Here is a 27,064-nt window from a genome sequence, read left to right on the forward strand (position 1 = left end):
ATTGTGCGGCTCTTTCTCATAGTGCTCAATCGTGTCCTAACAAGGAGAAAGGCTGTCGTTGTTTCAAATGCAACCAGTTTGGGCACATTGCCAAAAATTGTTCAGAGAACAAGCCAACATTAAGTGCTAAAGTCAACAGTCAAGTTCCAGATATTACTACTCCCATCAAGGTCCAAGGACAGGAATTCCAGGCACTTAACAATACAGGAAGCGATCTAACTCTTGACAGAGAGAGTCTTAGACAAAAGTTGAGTTTCGATAACATGCAGTATCCAAGAGTTGACACCATTGCAGCCGGCTAAAACTTTAGGTGCTTCCAAAATCAATATTCTGATCTCAGGCGAGTATTATGATTTGATATATCATTTTGTACCAGATAAGTGGTTGTCTTATGAGTTTTTACTTGGTAAAGATATACTGCCAAAAATATGTTTAATCATCGATGATGGGCAAACTGTCATTTATAAAAAGCTAGCCGATTCAGAAAATCCGATGTTTCGAATTAACCTAATTTCCACTTGCGAATCACAGCTGTCAGACGCACTTCAAAGCATCCCAGAGCCAGAACTCAGAAGTCAGGTCGAAAATACATTTTTGCAAAGTACTCTCCAAAGCGACCCGAAAGAACAAGTGTGTAAATGAAAATAATCCCTGATGAGGAAAAGCCAATTTACCAGAGAGCACGGCCGGCCGCGCACACTGGGGCGAAAAGACCCAAAAGCTGGAATCAATTCAAAAAGCTAAATTGAGAGTTTCTTTATTTTTTGTGTGTTATCTTATAGAGCAATATTCATTTTTTTGAACAGTGCTTTTAAATTTCTTATAGATCCTTCCGTTTCTTCACAATTAATTTTTCTTTAAGTCTGATTGTTAATCTGTAAATCAGAACAAAAATTGGCTGTTTTTCATCCTAATCTTTGCGAATTTTTTTCGGATACATTTTCCAATCGTTCCAAAATCTAAGTATGGAGTTTTCAACTTGGGGTATTTAACTATGATAAAACACAAAAAAAAATATATATATATGTACATTATGTGTAAATTTTGAGTAAAGTTATATTTTCTTAAATCCATAGAATTTAAATATGAACATGGTTCGATCAAGTAATATTTTGTGTGTTTTCCATATACGATGTATGTTTTTTTTGAGGTTCTTTAAAAAAATTGTGCCGGTTTTTTGCATTTTGCGCGTTAAATGGATTTTTGTACAGTTGAACCGCCATTTTTTTTTTTTTTTAATTTTTTCAATTTGTTCGTGCATAGGGATGCGGATATATAAATTAAATGTTTTTTGGGTCGCTAAAACCGAATCCGGAGACAATTTTACCCCATCACCTCAAGTTTACGAGATAACCTCAATAAATGTCAGAGTCTCACATAAAAAAGTTCTGATTTGGGGGTGGGACTATGTTTAATATATGCTTTTTTCGGGTCGCTAAAAATTAATCTGCAGTCCATTTCGCCTCATCACGTCAGGTTTTCAAAATAACCTCAAAAGCGAAGTTCTTTTGAGGGTGTCTGTGAACACTTATTGGGATTAACTAGAAAACATGAGGTGATCGAGTAAAACGCACTTCGCATCCGGTTACAACGAGCAAAACAAAATATTATCCCCTAAGCTAACATTTTTGATGAAGATAGTGCTGATGGTATTGGTGATTAATTTTAAGTCATATATTCACTGTTCACTGTTTTCATTAAAGAAAAATAGGTAATTAAAAAAAATTCAAAAAAAAATTGTTTTTAGGAAATTTATTTTTTCTATAGGTAGTAATACCTACAAAGATTAAAGAGTAAGTAGTTAAGTGAGTACAAAATAATATACTCTTACGCCTTTTTAGCCTTTTAATATACTTTCATGCTGATAAATAGGAGAAATTGTTCAACAATTCAAAAATGATGAGCTATAAAGTGTTCGTTTTAGGGGGCGCACAGTGGCCCGTTTTGACTTTTTTGCTTGCAAAATTAATATCTTCTAAACAAATAATGATATCGCCACAATTTTTTTTTATCTTGATGGAAATTTCCAAGGCTATGAAAATTGTGAGTTTCAAAAAAAAAAAACTTTACAGGGTGTTTCAGAATTTGGTGTTAAAGTAAGAAGTTTTAGATAAGGTTGTAAACATAATGGTATTTTGATATACAATCGTCAAAAATCAATTTCTGAAGTAATCTAAGTTAAGTGACAAAGTGGGGAAAAAGGAAAGGAACCAAATCGAGTGAAACAGTGGGGAGAAAAAAAAAATATTTTTCTTTATAGAAGAGTACATTCATAATGTACTTCAGTGATATATTACAAGTCAAACAGTGGAAAAAGATAAGAGTAACAAATTAACATATAAAAAACACTAGATTTCTTTAAAACTATCATCTAAGTCCGAGATAATTTGTAATAAACTCATCATTTCTGGAGAGTATTGTTCTTTTAGATCTTTTTGGTTTCTTACATGCCTTAAGGAAGAAATAAGTGTATCCGATGAGGTTGCGCAAGCATGTTAAATAGGTCTTCATTCTGCCGAATCCTTGAAACTTTGAGCGTATTTTGATATCTGTACTTCTTGTGTTCTTTAATTTTGCACTCCTGGGCTTCTTCTGACAGTTCTCCAAGTGGAAGTGATTGATATTCGATGAGATTTTGACTATGCACCAATATTTTGTGAAGAGTAGGCGTGAGTAGTTTTTCAGGATACTTTTTTTAGAAGCTCTGCCTGTTTCTTAGTATACTCTCCAAATTTAACTGCATTCACTACTTCCCTACAATTCAAAACATTCAGTAGGTATTATTTTCAGCATCATAATAACTTCTCCATTGACTTCAGTTATTCGAGCGGTTGCCTCTGATTGTTCTCCTTGAAGTGTTTCCATTATTAGTATTTCCATAGCCTTGCTTTGGCTTATACACATTAATTCCATGCATCTGATTCTAGCATGCAGTGGAGATATTCCATATTGGAAGTTATGTTCGTCCTCATTTGATTCATCTTGATTGTTGAAGCTTTTCTGTGTCCTTTTGCATATTGGACATGACCGCGTAGACTTTGTTTCTGTCAATTCGTTTAAAACTTTTCCGTCAATCATCAGGCAGATATAAACTCTTCACAAGTCCTAATGTTGACAAAAATTTCAAACAAATTTTAAATATTTTTTTTTTCAACTTTTAAACTTTAAATGATAATTTCATCAAGTGATTCATCTGTTTATACCTTAAAAATAAATACCAGCACTAAAAAATATTCAAATCCTTTTATTACTTATAATTTTATGACATCCCATGAAAACTATCTGTCTATCTTTATATTAAAATATTAGAAAATTCTTAAATCCGGTAAAAAGGCACTTATAAAATTAAGTACCTAATGGAATATAATTATATCTACCCAGAAACAAATGCATAATTAATTAAAAGTTTTATAAGAGGTTTAAAAGAAATTAGCTATAAAACCCTTTCAAAAAAATTAGGTTTCACATGAAAAAAAATGTCGAAAAAATGACTGACCTTATCAAATCAAATCGCTCTAGCTCAGTTGGATGCAAAATGACACAGCTGAGCTTTTGGATTTTTATTAAGAAATATATAAGGATTTTGAATCAGCTGAGTTTGTTTGATTCCGTAGGAATCTTTTTTTTGTATGCAATTTGAAGTCGAAAAAGTGTGCAAAAAACAGTGTTTCAAAAAACATTAAATTAAACAAATAACAATTATTTTTTTTTTTTAATTTTTGGTTTAAATATTTACACAGCATTTGAAAAAAAAAATAAAAATCAAAACGTTTTAGAAGCCCTCTTCCTAGTTTTAACACTAAAAGCTAAGAAAAAAAATAAAAAAACAGATTTTTTTTTCGAAACATTTGTGAATCGAAAAAGTGATCGAAAAAGTTTTTCATTATAGACCCACCCGACAAATGAATATTGCAAGCACTTTTGCCTAAATGGGCCACTGTGGGGCGTGGCAATAATTTGACTTGACATCACTTTGCAAGAGTCTCATGGGCCTAAATGCGTTTGCCTACATTGACGATTTGATTATATCCCTGCTAGATTCAAAGAAGAAGGCATACAAAAATTAAAAGAAGTTTTGAAGGTGTCTGAAGAAAATGGTCTTATAATTAACTGGGGTTAATGTTCCTTTTTCCAAACGCAAGTAAAATTTCTTGGCCATATCATCATTAACGGCAGCATAAGACCATCGGAAGAGAAAACATTTGCTGTTAAACATTTCCCTGTGCTGAAAAACATCAGTTTCTCGGAATCACGGGGTACTTAAGAAAATTTATCCCAGGGTACGCTACAATTGCAAAGCCAATATCCGATCTAACAAAACAAGATGTCACGTTTATATGGGGGCCCTCCGAAGAAAAAGCCTACATAAAATTGAAGGAGTTGCTTTGCCAAGAGCCGGTGTTGAAACTTTTCAATCCGGATTTACAAAATCAGCTGCATACCTCCGGCTCTAAGGAAGGACTCGGGGCTGTACTCGTCCAAAAGCACGGTGACGATCAGTACCATCCATTCTAAGCTTTAAAACAACTGACTCTTAGAAAAAATTTACAAGCTATGAACTACTTGCTGGGTTTAAGGTTTGATATTTTCACCGACTGCAAAGCGTTTAAAGGCACTAAATAGTTGTATTGCAAATTGGACACTTCAGTTGGAGGAGTTTTATTACCAAGTACATCACCGATCCGGGACAGCTAAGCGCCACGTCGACGCCCTAAGCCGTCATCCATCAAGTATTTTCGCAATAGAGGACGTGAAAGCAGTCAAGAATGCCTAACTGAAATGTTTCACGAAAGGAGACATTTTGGTCTCGGTATAAGATTTCTAAAACTTATTAAAAATGATTTTTTTTTCCACAGGTGGACCGCAAGATTGTCATCAGTTATTGCATCCCCAAGATACTCGCTGCCAAAATAAAATGGTAAAAAGGAGTCTTTTGTTCATCCCATTGCCAAGATGGATCAGCCATTACACACTTTCCATCTTGATCATCTCGGGCCGCTTTCATTCAAAGCAAAAAATTATCGTTACATCTTGGTCATCGTTGATGCCTTCTGCAAGTTTATGTGGATGTATCCAGTCAAAAGCACGATGTTCAGCGTAGTAATCAACCGTTTGAACTTACTGTCACAAGTTTTTGGTCACCCTCGGCGAATTGTTTCTGACAAAGGCTGCATTCACGTCTAACGACTTTGAAGCATATTGCTTGTAGAAAAATATATAGCATCATCTAGTGACAACTGGTGTCTCTAGAGGCAATGGACAAGCAGAAAGGATGAACAAAACCATCTGTCAAGTATTAACGCGGCTTTCCATTGAAAACCCACTGAAATGGTACCAAGTCATTCCCAAAGTACAGTGCGTTATAAATTCAACTGTTTCACGAAGCACTGGTAGAACCCCTTTCGAGCTGATGTTTGGCGTAAAAATGGCTACGGATGACGACTTAAATTTAAGATAACTTCTTGAAGATGAGATCATGGTTGCGTTCGAGTAGGACCGTCGGCAGTTAACAGTTGAGTTAAGCAACGACCGGCACTGTGCACTAACCGATTTCTTTTCTTTCTTTTAATTAATAATTGTTATTCATTTACTTTTTTTTCATTACAATTGAATTATACCTATTAAAGGAATATCTTTTATTTAATTTTCTGGGAATAATATTCTACATTTATTATGATTTAAAATTATAAAAGGACATTTTAGTACGTATTACAGTTTATGAAAAAAATTAAAAAGTAGGTATTTCATTTTCGAAGAACTTTTTTTAATAGAAGTTTTTAAAAAAATTAACTTCTTTTTTTTAAATTCAACATTTAAATATAAAGTTATTTTTTCTTCATACAATGGCCCTTATTGTTGAAAGTTAAATAGCAAAAGTTTAAAGTTCTTATTTGCCAAAGTCTTTGAGAAAATCAATTATTTCAATGCAAAAATTCACTTTTTATCAAAAAAATCCAATGAAATTGAAGTAATTTATAATTTGTTTTCAAAACTGTAATAAATATTACCTTTTCTTCTTCGGAATTCTTCTGGTAATATTTATGGCCAAAAATTTTTTTAAATAAATTCTAATTTACTACGAAAAAGTTTTAAAAAAGTCATTTAAATTTTTTTTATAACATAATGAAAATGAAACAACTAAAAAAAGAACAAAATTAGGTTTGATGCAAAATTGTGGAGAAACGGTTGTCCGCAGAAAAAAAAACTTTTGAGACAAACCTAAACTGCAGTAAATTCGTGATAGGTTTAGGTTATAAAAAAATCTTACGAATCGGAAATTAATTCTTAAGTTTTTCGACTTATAAATGACCTCAGGAATCCATTGTTTTCATTTGGGGCGGTGACACATATTTACAGTTATAAGATGTGAATTCAATGAAATTTGGCAGAAAATAGTTTCAAAATGACTATTATAATAGTCACATTCCAAAACAAAATAGTTAAAAATAACTATTAAAATAGTTGAAATTGACTATGCCGTAGTAATTACGTAACTGCTAAAATAGCCATTTTTAACTATTATGTTTATAGTTAGAAATAACTATTATAATAGTCACATGCAAAAGCAAAATTGTTAAAAGTAACTATTTTGTATCGTTACAGAAAACAAGATGTCGTATAGTTTCAGATTGATGACAAGATGTCGAACTGTGCCAGTGCGAGTACATGTTTAAAGTCGTGTGTGTACAAAAATGGAGACTTTTGTTTAAAAAGAATTAAACCTGTTGTTCATTTAATTCTTTTAACACAAAAGTCTCTATTTTCGAGGAATAACAATTAAAATTTTGTTCAGGGTTTTGCTCCAAATAAATGTAAGAAATTAAATAATAAATTATTAATTGTTCAAAATTTATTAACTAATTTTTCAGTGAAACAAAAATCTATCAACGAATTCCGAATTCCGCGAGACCTTAATTTTGTCCAATCAGCATATTTCGTTGGCAGCATTAATTTAAAAAATGATTCTAAATAAAAAAAAACTTTAAGACTTCTTTTTTTTTCATTTACAGGTTAGGTATATTTTATATAATATAATAAAAAATGCATTGTTTATAGTCCCATAGTCCCTCCCTAAATCTGACTATTGAAATAGTCAAAAATAACTATTTAAATAGTTAAAATTGACTATTTAATAATTCATTTGGAAAATACTTCGATTGACTATTAAAATAGTCACAAATAACTATTTTTAACTATTTAAAATAGTTATCCCGATTTTTAACTATGAAAATAGTTAAAAATGACTATTTTTTGTTTTGTGTGTAATATGCAGATTTATTCCAGGGATAATTTGCTTAAAATTAAGCTTCATTTAGATCTTAACGTCCATAGTTTTTAAATAGTGGTACATTTTCTATAAAACCATACAAAAAAAATCTATTTTGGTAGCTTTTCTATATTGAATTCTAAGTAAGAAACAAACTTTAAATTGAAAAGACAAACAAAAATTATCACGGTGTAGTTGAAATCAGGTAAGGGAAGTGGAAGTAAGACCGCCCCTTTAGTGTTTGATTGCCTTAAAAACCATTAAAAAACAACTTTTAATTAAAATAAAGTCTTTATTCATTAAGTTAATTGTTTATTGTAGGAACTCTCATTATTATAAAAAAAAAATAAAAAAATATTGAACAAAAGATAATAAGTTTAAAAAAAATATATCTAACAAAAAACGGTCTTGCTTCCACATGGGAGCTCCAGCACAATCTTTGTGTTTCCATTTGGTACACATTTTGCACTTAAACCAACAATATTTGCAGGTAGAATGTACAAATACAGTCTGCAAAGTCCTCTTCCTCAGAATCATCACTTACAGTATTGTTTGGCGTATGTCGCTTAGCTTTTAGTAAGATCTAACGGTGAGCTTCTTTTTTCACTTTTTTTCAGCTACTAGAGCTTCCGATTTCGCCCATGGGCGGTCTTGCCCCAGTCATATCATATCTGATGTTCTGGATTTTTTTAAAATTTATCTTTATGGCTCCCAGAAAATGCTTTGTATATTCACTTTCTATTATAAAAAAAAAGGAAAAAAGATTTTAATTTGTTCCGTGTTAAATATACATCTGACTTTTCACATGAACGATAAGAGTTTGATGAAAAATCACAAAAGTTACCGTAACTCTTCGGCGTCTCAACTGAACTTGCTAAAACTTACATTCCGGATCGATCATACCAAAAGGCACCTATTTTATATTGCAAGTGTTGCAAATTTTACCTTTTTTCATACAACATAGTACAAAAACGGTCTTGCCCCCACTTCCCCTACTTATTTAATAGCTAATGCTCAGTAGAGTGACCGCAAGAAATCGATTTTCGAAATTTGGTCGGGGGAACCCCATAAAATGTTCCGCCTTTGCAGATTTTTAGATAGCCAAAATTTCAGCTCGATTGGATAACTGTAAATGGTGCCGACACTCGCTCAAAGTATCAAAAATCTCTGTTTTTTCACTGTTTTTCGAAGAAAATTAGCTCTAGCCCCCAAACAGATCGGGTTATTTTCACTTTTTATATATTTAATTAAAGGTAGTGTTGCTACACATAATTCAGATGCTAAATTTGTTTAGTTTTATTATTGTTATCATTATTTATTTGGTATTCATTTTCTGTACAATAGGAATATAATTCTTTTGACTGCACAGTATTACATAACAATTTCAAAAATAAGTTATAAACATTAAAAAATTTAGTTAAAATAGAAAAAAACAAAAAATATAAATAAAAATTATACATAATAACAATTAAGTTTGATAAAATAAGAAAAGTTGATTATATTTACCAAAAAAGAAAAATTTTGTCATCAATTTAAATTTTCAGTACTTACCTCAAAAAGAGCTGAAGTGCAAACTCGATTTAAAATGAAACTTTTTTTTTAAACTGTTTTATTTAAAAAAACGAAACATTTAACAGAATTCTAAGGCTGTGTGTGAATTGCGTTAAATAGTTAACACTGTGTAAAATTTTTGACACTATTGAGGTGAACAAAAAAATTTCAGCTGTATTGCTTATTGTTTAATATTTTTCTCTGCCTCTTTTCTGCTATGAAACTCCTTTTTAATAAAAAAAAAAAAAAACAAAACAAAACCATCTGCAAAAAAAATTTAACTCAAATTTAACCAGGTCCCAGAGCCCAATAAATTTTTAACAGCTGAAAATTTTTTATTCACCTCAACAGTGTCAAATATTTTACACTATGTGAACTATTTTACGCAATTCACACACGGCCTAAAAAACAAAAAAAAATAACATCGTGTTACATTTCTTATACATAATTAATGAAGTAAATACTAAAAAAATTTAATCAACAGATTTACAAAGTAGTTTTGGAAGCATCAGGATACAATTTTCGGCACTCACTGACTACTTGAAGTACATATTGTTTTTGTTCCTCATCTTTAGTTAAAAGGTTATTAAAATCCGTTTTTAATTTGACTCCTCTTTCTGTCATGTCATTTACGACTTTAAGTGATTGCACTTTTTTAAAGCCTTCTTTAACCCTTAACTATAGTGGTGGGTCCAGGGGACCCACATCAACTTTTAAAAAGTTAATAAAAACCGTTGAAAATGAATTTTCTCTTTTTTTTTTTTATTTTTTTATTTTTTTTTAAATTGTTATCTTTTGATGCTTAAAAACAAAATTTATAAAAAAATTCAATTTTGTATTTTATTTTATCATTTCAAAACACCACAAATTTTCACCACTATAGTTAAGGGTTAAAATGCGGGTTTTCGGGCCAAAGATTTGGAGGTTCTTTGAGAAAACTTGTGTCTATTTTCAATCGGCTGAAAAAGTTCAATGTTTCTTTGTTCACAATATTTTTTAACCCTGCTGTGACAAATTGTTCATCTTCATGTGTCTGTAGCTTTGGATTTACTATTCTGTTGGTTTCCGTTTCACTGGTTTTCAAAATTATGGTGGCCGTTTCTAATTTTGTTCGCCATCTGGTAAAGTAAGGTCAAAGAACGCCAGACTTGCCTGCTCTGAACTCAAATACCATAAATGTTTTGAGAATTTAGCAAGAGCCTTCTCTGAAATATCTTTGTCTATCTTGCGTTATTCAATGCAATTACGCAAAAGATCAAGATCTTGTTTAGGAGCCAGATAAGCCTTTGGGGCATTAAACCAAGCAAAAGTTTTTTCTTGTTGAATGTAAGTTTGATTTTGAAACTACAAAGTCAATTGGATTTTGCCCTAGTGCTTCTATTGTAGCTATAATTATGCGAGAAGCATTTCTATCAGATGCTTTACATCGATCCAATAACAAAGAAAGTTTCATTGTTAATAGCTCTTTCACCCCACGACTATACCTCATACTTTTGCTACCCGAGGGCCCAGAGATAGAGAAACATCCATTCTATCCCTATCCGCAGAATAAAACAGTTAAAAAAAAGTTTAATTTTAAATCGAGTTTGCACTTCAGCTCTTTTTGTGGTAAGTACTGAAAATTTAAATTGATGACAATATTTTTCTTTTTTAGTAAAACTAAACAAATTAAGCATCTGAATTATGTGTAACAACACTACCTTTAATTAAATATATAAAAAGTGAAAATAACCCGATCTGTTTGGGAGCTAGAGCTAATTTTCTTCGAAAAACAGTGAAAAAACAGAGATTTTTGATACTTTGAGCGAGTGTCGGCACCATTTAGAGTTATCCAATCGAGCTGAAATTTTGGCTATCTAAAAATCTGCAAAGGCGGAACATTTTATGGGGTTCCCCCGAAAAAAATTCGACAAAAAAATTTTTCTATGGGAGTTGCGGTCACTCTAATGCTCAGCTTACTATTGTATTTTTTTCTCGAAATTTCTTTGTAGAGTATTAAATGGATATTTTAAATGTAACCTTGAATTTTCTGTAAAGTTAACCGTTGTTAAGGTATTCATAGTTAAAGTAAAGAGTATGATTTTTGGTTTGATCACATTGCAGTGTAAAAAACTCGTAGAAGCTTCAAACAAAAAGAAACTGAAAGCTTAACACATGGCCTTTCTGAAAATATAAACTATTTTATCAGTAAAAATATAGTACAGGAAAGATAGACTTTTTCGTGGAACGAAATACAGGACGGCTGAATTTTTCAAATCTGAAAGAAGGGTATTAAAAAAGCTTAAGTCCTGATTTTCGGGACGCCACCCCCCTGGTGAAATCCGCTATTTTGAAAAACGCGAATTGCTCTATATCTCCAAAACTATGGGTCCTATAGAAATGGTTATCAGACCAAAGTTATTGGAAATTTAATTATCTTTTTCTTTGTAGTACATTATTTTTCTGAGCGGGCAATAGTTTTGAGGTTATGTTGTTTTAATTTATTTTTTTTCGGTTTTTTAAGATTTTATAATTCCCGGTCTCAGTTACATAGTTTTTTAAACAGTAAAAGTTATAGATCATCAAATTTCCAATAATTTGGTATACTTTTGAAAGTCATGCGATGTATAAGTCGAAAGTTATTGATCTGATAACTATAATCTAAGTGCAGGAAAGTTAGTAAAAAAACAGGCATTTTGTGGAACGAAATACAGGACGGCTGAATTTTTCAAATCTGAAAGAGGGGTATTAAAAAAACTTAAGTCCTGGTTTTCGGGACGCCAACCACCTGGCGAAATCCGCCATTTTGAAGAACGTGAATTGGTCTATATCTACTACACTATTGGCTTGACGGAATAAGTTACTTAACCAAAGTTGTAGGTAATAAAAATATCTTTTCTTGTGCATGCACTATTTTTCAGCGAGGACAACACTTTTGAGGTTATGTTGTTTTATTTTTTCGGTTTTTAAAAATTTTTTTTCAGTCTCTATGATAGAAACATAAGCACCATTTAAGTTGTAGAACATCAAATTTCCATTAATTTGGTGTACCTTTGAAGATTATATGTCTTTTAAACCAAAGATACGGAACTTTAATAGCAATCTCTCTCAATATTTTCAAAAAATATACCCACTAATATGTTTTTGCATAAGGTATGAAAAAAGGCTAAATCGTGTTCGTTATGTAAAAACAAGAAAAATATGATATGAGAGGGAATTTATTAAGGTGGGTAAGGGTAAGACTTACAATATTGTGGTACACATATTTTGTTTTAAGTCAAACATCCAACTTTTATATTTCTATCATAGAGACTGAGAAAAATTAAAAAAAAAACGAAAAAATAAAAAAAAAAAAACAACATAACCTCAAATGTATTGTCCTCTCTGAAAAACAGTGAATGCACAAGGAAAGATATTTATATTACCTACAACTTTGGTTAAGTAACTTATTCCGTCAAGCCAATAGTGTAGTAGATATAGACCAATTCACGTTCTTCAAAATGGCGGATTTCGCCAGGTGGTTGGCGTCCCGAAAACCAGGACTTAAGTTTTTTTAATACCCCTCTTTCAGATTTGAAAAATTCAGCCGTCCTGTATTTCGTTCCACAAAATGCCTGTTTTTTTACTAACTTTCCTGCACTTAGATTATAGTTATCAGATCAATAACTTTCGACTTATACATCGCATGACTTTCAAAAGTATACCAAATTATTGGAAATTTGATGATCTATAACTTTTACTGTTTAAAAAACTATGTAACTGATACCGGGAATTATAAAATCTTAAAAAAACCGAAAAAAAATAAATTAAAACAACATAACCTCAAAACTATTGCCCGCTCAGAAAAATAATGTACTACAAAGAAAAAGATAATTAAATTTCCAATAACTTTGGTCTGATAACCATTTCTATAGGACCCATAGTTTTGGAGATATAGAGCAATTCGAGTTTTTCAAAATGGCGGATTTCGCCAGGGGGGTGGCGTCCCGAAAACCAGGACTTAAGCTTTTCTAATACCCCTCTTTCAGATTTGAAAAATTCAGCCATCCTGTATTTCGTTCCACAAAATGCCTGTTTTTTTACTAACTTTCCTGTACTAATAGCCCACTTTCCGAAGGAAAATTAAAACAATAAATTTTTTTAAATTTTGGGTTTGGGATATTTCTAATGATTGTGCGATTACACCATTCATTTTTTATATTAACATCGTTTAACTAAAAAAAAGAATTTAGCATTCATATGCTTTTTGTTTTATCATTATACGATAGCTTTTCACTGCCAAAAAACACAATCGAAAATCACTAAAAAATATCACGATTTTTTTGTTTCTTAGTTTTTGGGTCTAGTGCAGTTTTCGTTAGTGTCTTTATTTTTTTTTTGTTTTTCATAATCCTGTTTTGTTATTTCTTAGATTAGCCTTACAAAGCTTTATACCTTTTTGGAAACTGCAATAACAGGACATGTTAAAAAATATAAACTAATGCCAAACAATACAATTTTTTTTCAGGGTACTGCTCAAATATTAATGTTAGAAACTGATTTTTATTAAACCTTGGAACTGAGTTTTATTAAAACTTGCAACAGTTATGTAATTAAATTGTAGCAAAAAGGTCGAACACCTTTTTGCTACAAATTAATTACATATGTGTTTACTTAATTAATTTTACTAAACTAAATGTGATTGCTAAATTTTTGGCAGCTGAAAATTAACCTTTTCACATCAAAAATTTATCCTCGGCTAAATATTTAACCCAATTCACACACGGCCTTAAATTCTTACTATTTAATTCCTCAGAAATGGACTATTTGTAGTGTTTTTAAAAGACTGATTGCACATTAGGTTATCAACTTACATTTTGCATATTAAGGTTGTTGTTTCCAGGTTTAAGATTAAGGTTTAACGAATTTGATTTATTAATAATATTTAGTTTTGAACGATCCTGGATTTTAAAAGTCCATTTCAAATTTGCAATCTCTTCGTTAGTTTTTCCGCATTTTTGGGTAGTATACCTGGAATAGTGAATATAAATTAGTTTTTATTTTTATAAAAAAAAATATTTTGTGTCAATAATAAATTACAAGAGTATGTTGGAAAACGAATTGAACTGTGTTACAAAATAAAAATGTTTATTACTTTCGGCACTTGAAATTTTTCATAGATCCTCAAAATTTCAAGTTATCGTCAAAAAACCGTTTTTCAATGTTTTCATTTTTCAACGATTTTTTGCTCAAGCACCAAATTGGGTGTAGATCTTATGAACTGAATCTCAAAGTACAACATTTTTACTCGTTTTTTTAAGAGTTCGGAGACCTTTTCAAGATACGTTTTGTGTTTTGAATTTTTTTATAAACAGTTTTATTGTTCTATTTATGCTGAATCAAATAAGTTTTTATTCATCAAAATCAGTTTAAAATTGTAGAAGTTATGATTTTTTTTCTCGAGAAAGAAATTGTTCTGCAATTTGTCTTGTTTAAGAATATGAAATGTTTTCTTGCTACCATGTGTGAATTATTGTTCGTTTTTAGTTGGTGACGTCATTTTCTATAAATTAGTTTTTTTAGTAAAAATTGAGAGTGATAAAGACATCTAAATTATTAAATTTGTTCATTTATTAGGTAAATGTATATTTATGTATAATAAAATATTTAAAAAAAATTAATTGAATAAATGTATATTTATAATAAAGAATTAAAAAAAACCTACAAAATTCAAAAGTGACAACCCTAATTTTCATTTTTATAACGGCAGTTGTATTTCTATTTTATAAAAGGCATTCAAAGTTTAATTAAAACTGATTGCGGATTTTCCGAGAAATTTCGAAAATCTTAAGAAAGTGTATGGATAACCCCAAATTTGGGCGTCGCCATTCAAAATTTTGGCTATGAACTAACATTTTTACCAGTAGGATTTGTTCCAAATTTTAAGTGTCTAGCTCATTTGCTTGATTTAATGCCACCATTTTGTGAATTTGGCCCATTTTATTTATATAATATATATATATATATATTAGGGTGGGTCAAAACATCGAAATTCTTTTTTTTTTATTTGGTACTCCAAAAAATCGATTGCTAGACCCCTCTAGGATATACACACCAAATATGAGCTCTTTATATTAATGGGAAGGTCCTCCGCTTTGCAATTTTCCATTTTTACATCAAGCTTCTACTAAAAAAAAATAATTTTTTTATTAATTGACTTTTTAGCAAATTTCTTTTCATATTCTTGTAGGAAATTGAACGCTCTACAAAAAAGGCCTTATACACTTTTTTCGTTTATCTAACCGTTGAATAGATATTTGAGGTCCAAAAATAGAGAAAATCTTTAAAAATTCGTTTTTTGTTCTTAATTATGTAACAAATTGAAAAATTATAATATTCAAACGCGCAAGACAAATTCTTTTTGCAAATTGATTGCTCCACAAAAAAGGTCAATAACTTTTTTCATTAATCTAACCATTCTAAAGATATTCGAGGTCAAAGTTAAAAAAAAATATAAAAACATTTTATATTTTTAAAAAATTTCCAATTCACTGAAACTTCATTATTTTCAAATAAACAAGATATATTCTTGTAGGGGCTTAAACGTTCTACAAAAAATTCCTTGGAATCAAATTGATTGCTTTAACCGTTAAGAAGATATTCGTATCCAAACCAATGCTCACTGATTTCAATAGTTTTCTTATGACCCGTATGCATTGCGATTTGGATACGAATATCTTCTAAACGGTTAAAGCAATCAATTTGATTCCAAGGAATTTTTTGTAATACGTTTAAGCCCCTACAAGAATATATCTTGCTAATTTGAAAATAATGAAGTTTCAGTGAATTGGAAATTTTTTAAAAATATAAAATGTTTTTATATTTTTTTTTAACTTTGACCTCGAATATCTTTAGAATGGTTAGATTAATGAAAAAAGTTATTAAGACCTTTTTTGTGGAGCAATCAATTTGCAAAAAGAATTTGTCTTGCGCGTTTGATTATTATAATTTTTCAATTTGTTACAAAATTAAGAACAAAAAACGAATTTTTAAAGATTTTCTCTATTTTTGGACCTCAAATATCTATTCAACGGTTAGATAAACGAAAAAAGTGTATAAGGCCTTTTTTGTAGAGCGTTCAATTTCCTACAAGAATATGAAAAGAAATTTGCTAAAAAGTCAATTAATAAAAAAATTATTTTTTTTTAGTAGAAGCTTGATGTAAAAATGGAAAATTGCAAAGCGGAGGACCTTCCCATTAATATAAAGAGCTCATATTTGGTGTGTATATCCTAGAGGGGTCTAGCAATCGATTTTTTGGAGTACCAAATCAAAAAAAAAAATTTAGATTTTTTTGACCCACCCTAATATATATATATATTTATATTTCGGCCACACAGAGAAAATACTAAAACTTACCTTTTGAATTTTGATATTTCTGTATAAATTTTATCGATAACACAATGATTATAAATAACCTTGTTTGAACTACTGTTCAAAGACAAAAGTAAAGTCCAGATAATTATCTAGAGTCCTATTTTGTAAAACTCTATTATCGTTGAAACTACTTCGTTCTTGTTCTAATGCGATTAGGTATTACGATAATCGTTTTATTTAAACGATACTCGTTAATGCTTACGAGTGTCATTTACCTATCGTTTGACTTTCGTTCTTGTTTGTCTTGCTTAGAAAAAAAAATTGCCAAACTTCGAATCCAATTTTATTTCCACTGATTGCAATGAACATACAAAAATATAAACATACTCAAATATTAAAACAAAGAAGCAAATTTCTTATTATTAGTAACACAACAAAACGATTACCGTTAAAAAATTCTGTACGTATACCTTATTTTTTTATGTAACGAAAATTGTTTGAGCATATTTGGTAACGGTTTCTATAAGAACTATTTTCCATCTTTCAAGACCTGTTTAAATCTTTCCGATATCTTTTTTACTGCCCGAGATATCCTCAGTTGTTTGGCATTTTATATCTACCATAGAAATTTTATAAAGCCATTATCTCCTTTATTATATATGAAGCCAAACCCACTTACTTCATTTTAATATACATATATTGGGCAATAAAAAAGATATTGAAAAGATTTAAACAGGCCTTGAAAGATGGAAAACAGATCTTTTAGAAACCGCTAGATACTAAATATTCTAAAACTATTTTTCTTATATAAAAGAATAAGGTCCAGAGTACTAAAAAAATAAGTTTCTTTGCACTTTCTAACTGTAATATTTCAAAACGGAAGCAGATTAGTTTTTTCTGACTTCGGATTTGAGTTCAGCACACCGAAAACCTTCATAAAAGTATATTTTTGTTTCGGCAACAAAATTCTTGTAAACCAGTGTTATCGTACTAAATCGCGATTTTCATTCTAAACATCACAACAGTACAAAAAGGAATTTAAGGATTATTAATGTGAGCCATATGGGTATGTTCGAGTAAAAATAGCTAAGCTTTTGTTTTATTTAGAAAAGAAGTTCTAACTCTTTCGCATCTTAGATCATCAGGCAATTTGTTAAAAAGACGAGGGGCGTTAGCTTAATAAAAGTAAGCAAAGTGAGTAACTAAATTCCTGATGTTAACTCTTAGATTATGGTTAGAATAAAGTCTAATTACATTAATATTTAAAAAAAATGTAAACTCTGTGTGATCTTAATCAATTTATAAAATTATTTTAATCCTTATTGATCACACTTTTTATTTTCAACATGAACACAAAAACGGAAACGAATTCACATTTACAATGAAAATTACCTCAGACGCGTTTCGATGGAACTTGTCTATTATCATCAGCGCTCACGACTGATTAAAAGTGTCATCTTCTCCTTGCAGGTTAGTAAAAAAACCATATGTTCCTATGCCTTCAAGTTTTTGAGAAATTTGAAAAATAAGGAAACTACTTTCTTATAAGATTTTTATTTTTTTGCTATTTTCCATAACCTTGGCTTCATGAATACTTGCTGGCATATAAAACCAGCTAGAGTTTCTGATATATAGCTCCCTCGTTTCTCTTGCAAATGTTTCAAAGGAATCTACGTCAATTACATACCCAGACCCAAGCGCTTCTAAAATAATGTGAAACATTTTTATGATTTCAATTTCGATTTCTGTAATTTCAGCAGTTTTTTATTCATCTCTAAAAAATCTTCTGGCCGTGTTGCCATCATCTTATTAATTTTATAATTCAAGCTTTTGAAAAAAAGGATCAATCAAAACTGTAAGTGTTGCCGTTGTTTTTTAATAATTTTTTTTTTATTTTAAGTATTTTTTTTTAGAAAATTGCCCCTCCCACCAAAATGGGGGGACACAGACCCCCCCCATAGTAAATAATGATTGTATATAACCCCTCTACAAAATCTCATTATCAGTTCTTGGTGCTTAAGTTATCGTACTTTTCCCTCAAATGTTTCTGTTTTACTTGAGTAAAACTAAAAATTCGAAAAAAAAAGATAGATTAAAATGGCCATACTTCGGTTAATTTTCAATGAAAAAATTTAGTGAGCACAGCATTTTGAAGGAAATTTAATCTTCTTTTTTTCTTTGGAGCAATGTTTATGTCTATCTCAACCCAAAAAAAATGTACAGGTTAGGTTAGGTAGTAGTGGCTGTCAGGCAAATTACCCGACACACTTAGACCCTTATGGATCCATTGTGATACCACAAAAGACTAGCAAGTTGGGACTCACTAGCCGAACCACTCGGTGCTTCTTATGAATGAAGATAGACTTTTAACGTCCGTTTTCACTAGATCACTAGTGTATTCGTAGAAGAATTCTCCTAGATAGAGTTTTCTTCTATTAGAGAGAGCAGGGCAGGTGCACAGAAGATGTTGAATAGTTTCCTCTTCTTCTTCATCCATGCAACTTCTGCAGAAATCGTTAGAGAACACGCCCATTCTTTTTGCGTGTCTACCTATTAGACAGTGTCCTGTAAGGACACCTATGGTGGAGCTAATATGCATTCTGTTTAAATTTAACAAACCCTTTGAACGTTTCAAGTCTATACAAGGCCATATTTGTTTAGTAGCTAGGCAAGTATTACTCTGAGTCCATCTGAGGTTGGTTTTCTTTAAAGCGTCCTGCTTTAGCATAAGTTTGCATGTAGCAATAGGTGTTCCTATATTGTTCCTTTCTGGTTGAAGAGGAGTAATTGTTCCTAGTTTGGCAAGTTCGTCTGCCCTGCAGTTGCCTGGGATGTCTCTATGTCCCGGCACCCATACGAGGTGAATGTTAAACTGCTCAGACATCTCCCTTAGAGATGTTTGACAGTCGAGGACCGTGATTGAGTTTGTAGAGGCAGAGGCAAGAGATTTAATGGCTGCTTGACTGTCCGAGAAGATCCGAATATCCGTGTTGGATATTACGTTTTCTCTGAGCCAAGAGAGAACCTCCTTAATCGCCAGAATTTCTGCTTGGAACACGCTACATTGGTCTGGTAAGCGGAAGAAGAGACTGAGATTCAGTTTTTCCGAAAATATGCCACTTCCTACACCTTCATTGGTTTTTGAACCATCAGTATAGAAGTGTAAAGAGTCATTATCCAGAGTACTAAGGTTCTCCCATTCAGTTCTGGAGGGAATGGAGTTCTGGAAATTATTATCGAACACCAGTTGAGGTGTGGTATAGTCTAGACGATCCGGAAGGAATCCGAAGTTGTTTAGAATGTTTGTGTGGCCATGGCCAATATGATTACTGGTCCACTGAGAGGTTGCTTTTAGACGAGTAGCTGAGCTAGCTGCTACTTGTTTGCTGAAGATGTCTAGGGGTGTGAGATTTAGAAGTATGTCTAGGGCGTCAGAAGGGGTTGACCTCAGCGCACCGCTTATGCACATACTTGCTGACCTTTGGACTTTGATAAGCTTGTTTAAGTTTATCGTTTTGTCCAGTGCGGTCCACCAAACTACCATCCCATATGTAAGTATTGGTCTTATGACCGATGTGTACAGCCAGTATGCAATGTAAATGCCAAATGTACAACTAAAAAAGGAAAAAAACTCAAAAAATCGATTTTTTTGATATTTTTTTTATGATTGTTTCGACTATTTTGGTATGGAAATATTTTTTTTTTAATTTTTAAAAAACATTATTCCAATAGGAAATTTAATTCTCTACAAAAAGTTTCATGTGCAATATATCAAAATTTAGCTTGGTTTACGAGGTATATTGAAAAAACCAAAAAGGGGGCTTTTGCACCCCTATCTTCAGTTTCCACCATCTCATTTAATAGCACTCCGCGGTTTTATCTTCTTTTATAACCCATTGAACGATTCCTGCAATAAAAACCCGTGAACGTCTTAGTTCCTTTCTAAACTACATAATCAATAGCCAATAATTTCCGTTGGCATCCTAGAATACGAAAAATATTGTATGAGTGTCGCACCTGTGCGCAAAAAGATAAAACACTTTTTGGTTCCACATATATACAGCTTTAAAACAAAAAGGGTCTCAACCTTGAAAAACACTGTAAAATTATACTTTTTGTCTAATGAACACATAAAACACATAGTTTTTCACTTCCAAGCACCCCCATTTTTATGACAACAATTTATAAAAAAAAAACTTAAGTTTATAATCACAAATATTATATTAAATATAAAAAAAATAAACTTTTCCCTTAAACCTCACGAACCACTTGCAACAGAAGCAAAATCCACTTGGCACTAAATCAGACCATTCTCCTAAAAATAATACAAAAGTTAATTTCTAAAGTAATTTTTTGTTGTTGTGCTTAGTTCAAACGCATAAAAATGTGCATATTCATTGAGAGGGAGGTTTAGGCTTTAAGAGAAACTGGTTTTTGCTTACATTCATGTATTTTGTTTTTTTTATTAAATCCCGCTAAATGTGTGAATTGTCACACTGTGCGATGCTTAGATGCTTACGAAAGCTATTTTATCCAAAAAGATGAAAATTCAATGAACGCCGATCTTGGAAATATAACATCTTGTTTGTTCCAATTGGTTTAAAATTAGCGTTTTACCTTGTGTTGACATGCACATCGAAAAATACCGAGTGCAAAGTTCATTTTTTGTGTTTTGTTTTATTCTATCGTTCTTACACAATTAACTTTGTACCTTACGTGTGATGTCAAACCACCGCACCGTCGCGTCGCACCATACAGGCACCCACAGTTTCCAGGCTCGGTCCTCTTGTACTATGTCACCTGTCCTTATGTCCGTTCGTTTATACACAAATCCGTCAGATATACAAATATCTGGAAGTCTGTCTTGTTCTTGTTCTACTATCTTCTTTAATTCAACATATTCTTCCGAAGAAAAATATGGTGAACTAAAGTCAACTCCTGGCGCTGAATCTTCGGTCGTGATCTCTTCCATATGAACTCGTGAGAGAGTATCAGGGACGAAGTTTTGGACACCCTTCCTATGTTCGATCCCGAACACGAATCCTTGCAGCTTCAGGCTCCATCTTGCCAATCTGCCTGTAAGATCTTTTTGTGACATCAGCCATTTTAAACTTGCGTGATCGGTAATGACGGTAAAGGGTAATTCTTCCACGTAGGCCCTGAACTTCTTTATCGATAAAACGGCCGCATAGCATTCAAGTTCCGTTACACTATAATTCCTTTGAGCAGAATTAAGCTTCTTGGACATGAATGCTATCGGTCGTTCATTCTTCTCGTCATCCAACTGAAAGAGCACACTCCCTACACCCGAAGTTGAGGCGTCGCACTGTATATAAAAATGTTTTGAAAAGTCAGGATTTGTTAGTATGGGGGCTGTAACTAAACTCTTTTTGAGTAGTTGAAATGCAGTTATGGCTTCGTCTGTCATTTTTAATGGTTGTCCGTTTTTCAAACAGTCTGTCATTGGGGCTGATACAGACGCATAATTTGTAATGAAGCGCCTATACCAGCCAGTCATGCCTAGGAACCTGCGGAGCTGTTTTGATGTTTTCGGAATAGGGAACTCTTCGATCGCCGATACTTTATCTTTATCTGTCCGAATGCAGCCATCTCCAACGACATACCCCAAATACTTTATTTCTTTAAAGCAAAACTTGCTTTTCTCAACATTTATTGTCAAGCCTGCTTGACGTAATGAAAACGCGACTTCCTCCAGTGTCTTCATATGTGTTTCGAAGTCTGGAGAACAAATCAAGAGATCGTCTAGATAGACAAAGACATTCTGTCGAAGCCGACCAGGAATGACTTTGTCCATCAACTTTGTCATTCTCTGGGCGGCGTTACACAAACCAAACGGCATAACCGTAAATTGGTATAACGGCCGTCCAGGGATAGTAAAAGCTGTTTTCTCTCTTGATTTGCTCTCCAGCGGAATTTGCCAAAAGGCATCTTTTAAATCGATACTGGAGATATACCTTGTATCCTGTAGTCTACTTATGATCCCATCTATATGGGGAAGAGGATATGCAAACTTTTTAGTCCTCGCATTTACCTTTCGCGAATCTATGCAGAGTCTATTTTTCCCATTCTTTCTCACTAAAACAACTGGAGAGCTCCAAGCACTGTCACTCTCCTCTATTACACCCATTTCCAACATCCGATCTATTTCTGCGTATAGCAGCTTTTGAACGGCTGGGGAAATGGGGTAATGCCTCTGTTTTATAGGAATATTCTCATCTTCTACTTCAATAACATGTTCTTCTAGATTGGTTTTACCCAATCCCAATATGGCGAAGGAGGGAAACAGTGACTTGACACTCTCCAGCTGCTTTTCTTGAGTTGGAGAAAGTTCCCGAAAACTCGCTTGTTCCTTACTTGGAACTGTCACACCAACTTCGCTAACTATGTTTGGAGCGATTTTAAAAGTGCTCCAAAAATCTACACCCAGATATAGAGTTTGTTGCAAGCTTGGTACTACAAAAATTTCTAACTCTGCAGACTTACCACCCCACGAGACAATCGATTTGAAACTACCTTCAATCTTTTGCTGATTTCCATCCGCAGTTTTTATGTTGTCATTCATTTTTGAAATTTTAATGTTTTTCCTTCTTAAAAATTCTATTGCACCTCTTCCCAAACATGTAACGGACGCTCCACTATCCAACAACCCTAAAACTTCTTCTTCTTCGAATTGCACTTTAGCATATGGCCTATTATCATCCGAAATAGTTAAAATCGAAGCTTCAATTTTATTCTTCGTCCGTTTTTTTATTGCACTTATTTCCCTTAACCTAGCTATTTTTTTATAATTTCTACTTTCCTTTACTTCAAAATCTATTTCCTCACCAAAAATTCTCCTTCTAGCTTCTTCATATTTTCTCTTTCTTTCATGAAGGCTCTTCTCGAAATCTACCTCTTTCGGTTAGTAAGTTAATGTTGTATCAGTCTTATGCTCTCTTTCTAATATCTTTATTTTTGTAGACTTTTCGTTTGACTCTCCGGGACCGCTTTTGTCGTCGGCGGTTGACTCCCGGGTACACTGCCGACCTTTCTGTTTTCCTGACAGGCTGCACATTTGAAGGAAATGTTTCCCTCTCCACAACAATAACATGTTAATGTATGAAATGAGGAGGGACATGTTCCTGCCTGTTGTGGTGTTTCCCTCAAATTGTGATTTCGCTTTTCTTTATCACCATATCTTTGTTTTTGGTCGAGAGATCTTTTATCCAACTTTTTAGGTTGGATAGCAGCAATTTCCAAGTCCTCATCGTCTGTCTCGCTAACTATTCTTTGTTCCTCAATTTCTTGAACAAACTTCTTACTCCTAAACTCCATTGTTGCTGCTAAGTGCTCTTCTGCCCTCTTGCACTCGTCTCGCAATTCCCTAATGGTACTGATAGCACTGCTAAAAATTAAGGTAGCTATCCTTGGCTTAATGTTTTTTTCGGACTATTTCTACTAAGTCAATTTCACTTAGCCTGGATTGCATTTGCAACTTTAACCCTCTTACATCAGCGTAGAACTCGTCGAATGGCTCGTGAGGCTGCTGCTTACGATCCATAATTGCCCTCAAGATTTCATGATCGCGCTTATTACTTTTAAATTGCCTTATAAGCTCTGTTTTCAAATCGTAATAATTGAGCATTTCATCACCTTTATTTTCTTCTAGGAACTGCCAATACCACGTCTCTGCTGCCCCCGTTACAAGATAGTTAAAGTTATTGTACAGTTGGTCGTCAGTCAGTCCGTGTTTCTTCTGTTGGGATTCCACTCGAAAAATAAAACTTTCAACCGACATGCCTTTTGACGAGCCATCAAATTTAACTCCCCATTTATGAACATCAAACTTTCGATTGATGTCTCTGAATGAGGAATGTGCATTTGAACAGCATGTCGATTGATTACTTTTCGAATGGTTTGTTCGTCCGTTTGATGTAATCGAAAGTCCTGTTTGGTTTGTATTTTTCGTGTCTTGGCTTTCCAGTATACCACTCTGAACTGCCAAGGATTTTTCCAACTTCTTAAATTTCGAATTAACCTCTTTCATGTTCTTATCCAAAAGCTTGAACATGTCTGACAATCCGTCAGCTATGAAACTGAGGGTTTTGGTTTGACTTTCCTTGACAGTCAGAGTGGCAACTTTTTGCATCTGTTCGTACAAGTCGAGAGCTGTCAATGGTTGTACGCGAGGATGTCCGTTGTTTGCCCCTGGTTTGGTCCTGTTCCTTATCTCTTCTTCTAATTGTAGTCGTTCCCGTTCCAGTTCTTCAGTTTGTTGTTGTATTAGTGATCGTTCATCAGGTTGGGTATCTTCTTCCGAGTCGATTTGTTCTTCTTGTTGCTCTTCGTGTTCGTTACCACCACCCTCTTCCAAGTGTTCTCTGTTGTCTTCGTTTGTGTCTCTTCTGTCGTTGTCTCCTCCGTTAGCTTCGTCTATTTCCATGTTCCGAAGTGTAGCTGCAATGTCGTTGTATCGTTGATTCAAGTCCGTACCGTTCCCTTGTTCGTTCCTTGTCCCGGTAATTGGCAGTTCCTCTTCTAGATTTCCATCTGTTATTTGCTCTCCCCCTTGTCGAGCAGCCCTTCTGGTTATTGGCCCATTCTGTCTACCCTGATCTTTTGGAATAGCACCGGTTCTCTTTCCTTTGTCCCCCATAACTATTCTTACCTGGTTGAAGATCAAACCAATCAGAACCAAAAACAAATTTCAAAACAAAAAAAATTCTCACAAAAATGGATTTTTGTAAATGTATTAAATTCAACACAGTACGGTATTTCAACGCTGAAGTGAATTTTTTGTTTTTTAAAAAAATGTAAAAAAATAAAAAATGGTAAAAAAAAAGAAATATAGATATAAAAAAATTGAAATATAAAAAAAACTAATAGTAAAAAAATATAAAAAGTAATAAAAAAAAAGTTGATGAAAAAAATAATAAAAAAGTTGTGTAGCTTTTGTGTTTTTGAAGAAAATTTCATATAAGATGCTTAGGTGTGTGAAAACTTGCCAAGTTTCCTTTCCGTTGGTAAATGGATTTTGGTCTGTTAAGTCCCTATGTCCTTATATGTAAATTGTATTGTCTGGATTTCAACTGGTGCACTCGAAATTCAGCTGGTATCTCCATTCATCCCCATTTCACAACCACATCATAGATCGGAGCGTGTAGCCCGATAAATGGTTAGCTGCGAAATAAAAATCAACTTCGATACGAATAAGGTTTTAGGAAGTGAAACCTCTACCTCACAAAAAGTTGGGTTGTACCTGACTTTATGGATAGCTGAAGTAGCAATTCCTTTGACCTTATTCTACTTTTGGTGTCGTCATAGATCCAAATTACCTCACTAAATCTCCGAGTCTAACCCTGTTGATCGGATAGCAATTTCCAATCTATGACGTAACCAAAAGTTCCCTCTGTCCCTAGATTTGTTTTAAATTTGGATAGTAAAGTAAAAAAATTTAAAAAAAATGTTAAAAAAAAATGTATTAAAAACGCGGAAATAAAAAGACAAGTCCAAGGTGATGACCCAAAAAAATCATCCCCTTGGAATTGCTTTTTTTCTTTCTTAACCGTCAGGTCCCGTTGGGCGCCATTGTTAGGAGTCAGGTTACCTTAGGGCTTACTTCGGTACAAGAGAAGTTGCGGGTGGCACGCTTGTGGTTGCACAGCTAAGCTCGTGGAAAATGGGTGTGGTTCTTGCCACTCCTCAAAGTACCTCCTGCTCTACTAATCAAAAAAAAGGATCGTGCCGATAGTAAAAGGGAAGGAAAGTGGAAAAGGAAAAAAAAAGGAAAGAGGATGTGAATTATAAAAAGGAAAGATAAAAATTACTAAAAAAACTATTGCTGAAAAAAAGGGTGAAGAACAAATCCAGGAACGTGAACATCATCTAAGGAAACGTAAGTATAGTGCTTCAGTAATTATTTAAAATCTAACCTAACTAACCTAGAATACCCTACACCGTAAAACTAAATTCCTAACTAAAATACCTAACCATCACCAATATACCCTAACTAACCTAATCCAAACGAAATTCTACCATCACCAAAATAATATATATATATAGATACAAAAATAAGCCCTAAAAGATACTGTACCTAAAGCACATACTTTTTTTATTTCCCTAGATAACTGCTCCACTGAAGTTCCGAGCGCTCGCCTGGTGTTATCGACGAATTTTGGCCTGCCCTCCCTTGTATCTTAGAGATACTTCCATACGCTATCTTCTTGGCCAATGTTTTGAAGAATAGCCCCGAAAGATTATTTTCCAGCTGAAATCTAAGTCTGTCGAAGAGTTCAGGTCAGTCATGTCCTCTAAAGAAAATCCATATTACCAGTGGACGGCTTTGTCAAGCCTCCACACACCTTTAGCTAAGTATTTAGCACTCCATTAATAACACTCTGTTACACTATTCAAATTATAATTTTATTCAAAATCTTCATTAATATTCAAAAATAAAATTGAGCTCTCCCGCTCGTTTCTTTTTCTTACAACTAGTTCAATAATTCAATTTCAAATTCAATAAAAAAATGTGTAAAAATATATGTAAAAATAAATAGAAAGATGATTGTAACTTTGGTAATCTTGTGGTTTCCAACTTTAATAATTTATATGGGCCTTTTTTGCCCTAATTAACAATGTTTGACTCACCAGTTTATTTAGGAATCCTTCGTTGTTCTGCCGGCAGCACCTCGACGAATCCTTTTTGTGCCTTTGTGCACAATATTCACTTTCTTTTTTTTTTTTTTTTTTTTTGATTTATCACTAATTATTATTAAAATTGAAAATTGTCACTTTTTCCAAAAGTTTAAAACCAATCTCTTCTTGCTTAGTAACTAAAAAAATTTAAATTTAACTTAAAAATAAAAAAAAACAATTTGGAGAACTGAATTTTAACTTAGGTAATTATTCCTT

General features: G+C 32.7%; 1 protein-coding gene across 6 annotated transcripts in view; it reads right to left on the minus strand.

Annotated features, from left to right (window-relative positions):
* Positions 1–27,064, minus strand: part of LOC129906641 (uncharacterized) — a 215,412-nt gene that overhangs the window by 36,785 nt on the left and 151,563 nt on the right. For 5 of the 6 annotated variants that reach the window (XM_055982469.1, XM_055982465.1, XM_055982466.1 and 2 more), the window contains exon 7: positions 13,651–13,807. In XM_055982469.1, coding sequence (XP_055838444.1) covers positions 13,651–13,807 — 157 coding nt within the window. Of the gene's footprint in view, positions 1–1,211; positions 3,106–13,650; positions 13,808–27,064 lie in introns of those variants that run through there. The other variant, XM_055982470.1, reaches the window with a different exon arrangement.

Source organism: Episyrphus balteatus, chromosome 1 (assembly GCF_945859705.1).
Source record: "Episyrphus balteatus chromosome 1, idEpiBalt1.1, whole genome shotgun sequence".
In the NCBI taxonomy this organism is placed as follows: domain Eukaryota; kingdom Metazoa; phylum Arthropoda; class Insecta; order Diptera; family Syrphidae; genus Episyrphus; species Episyrphus balteatus.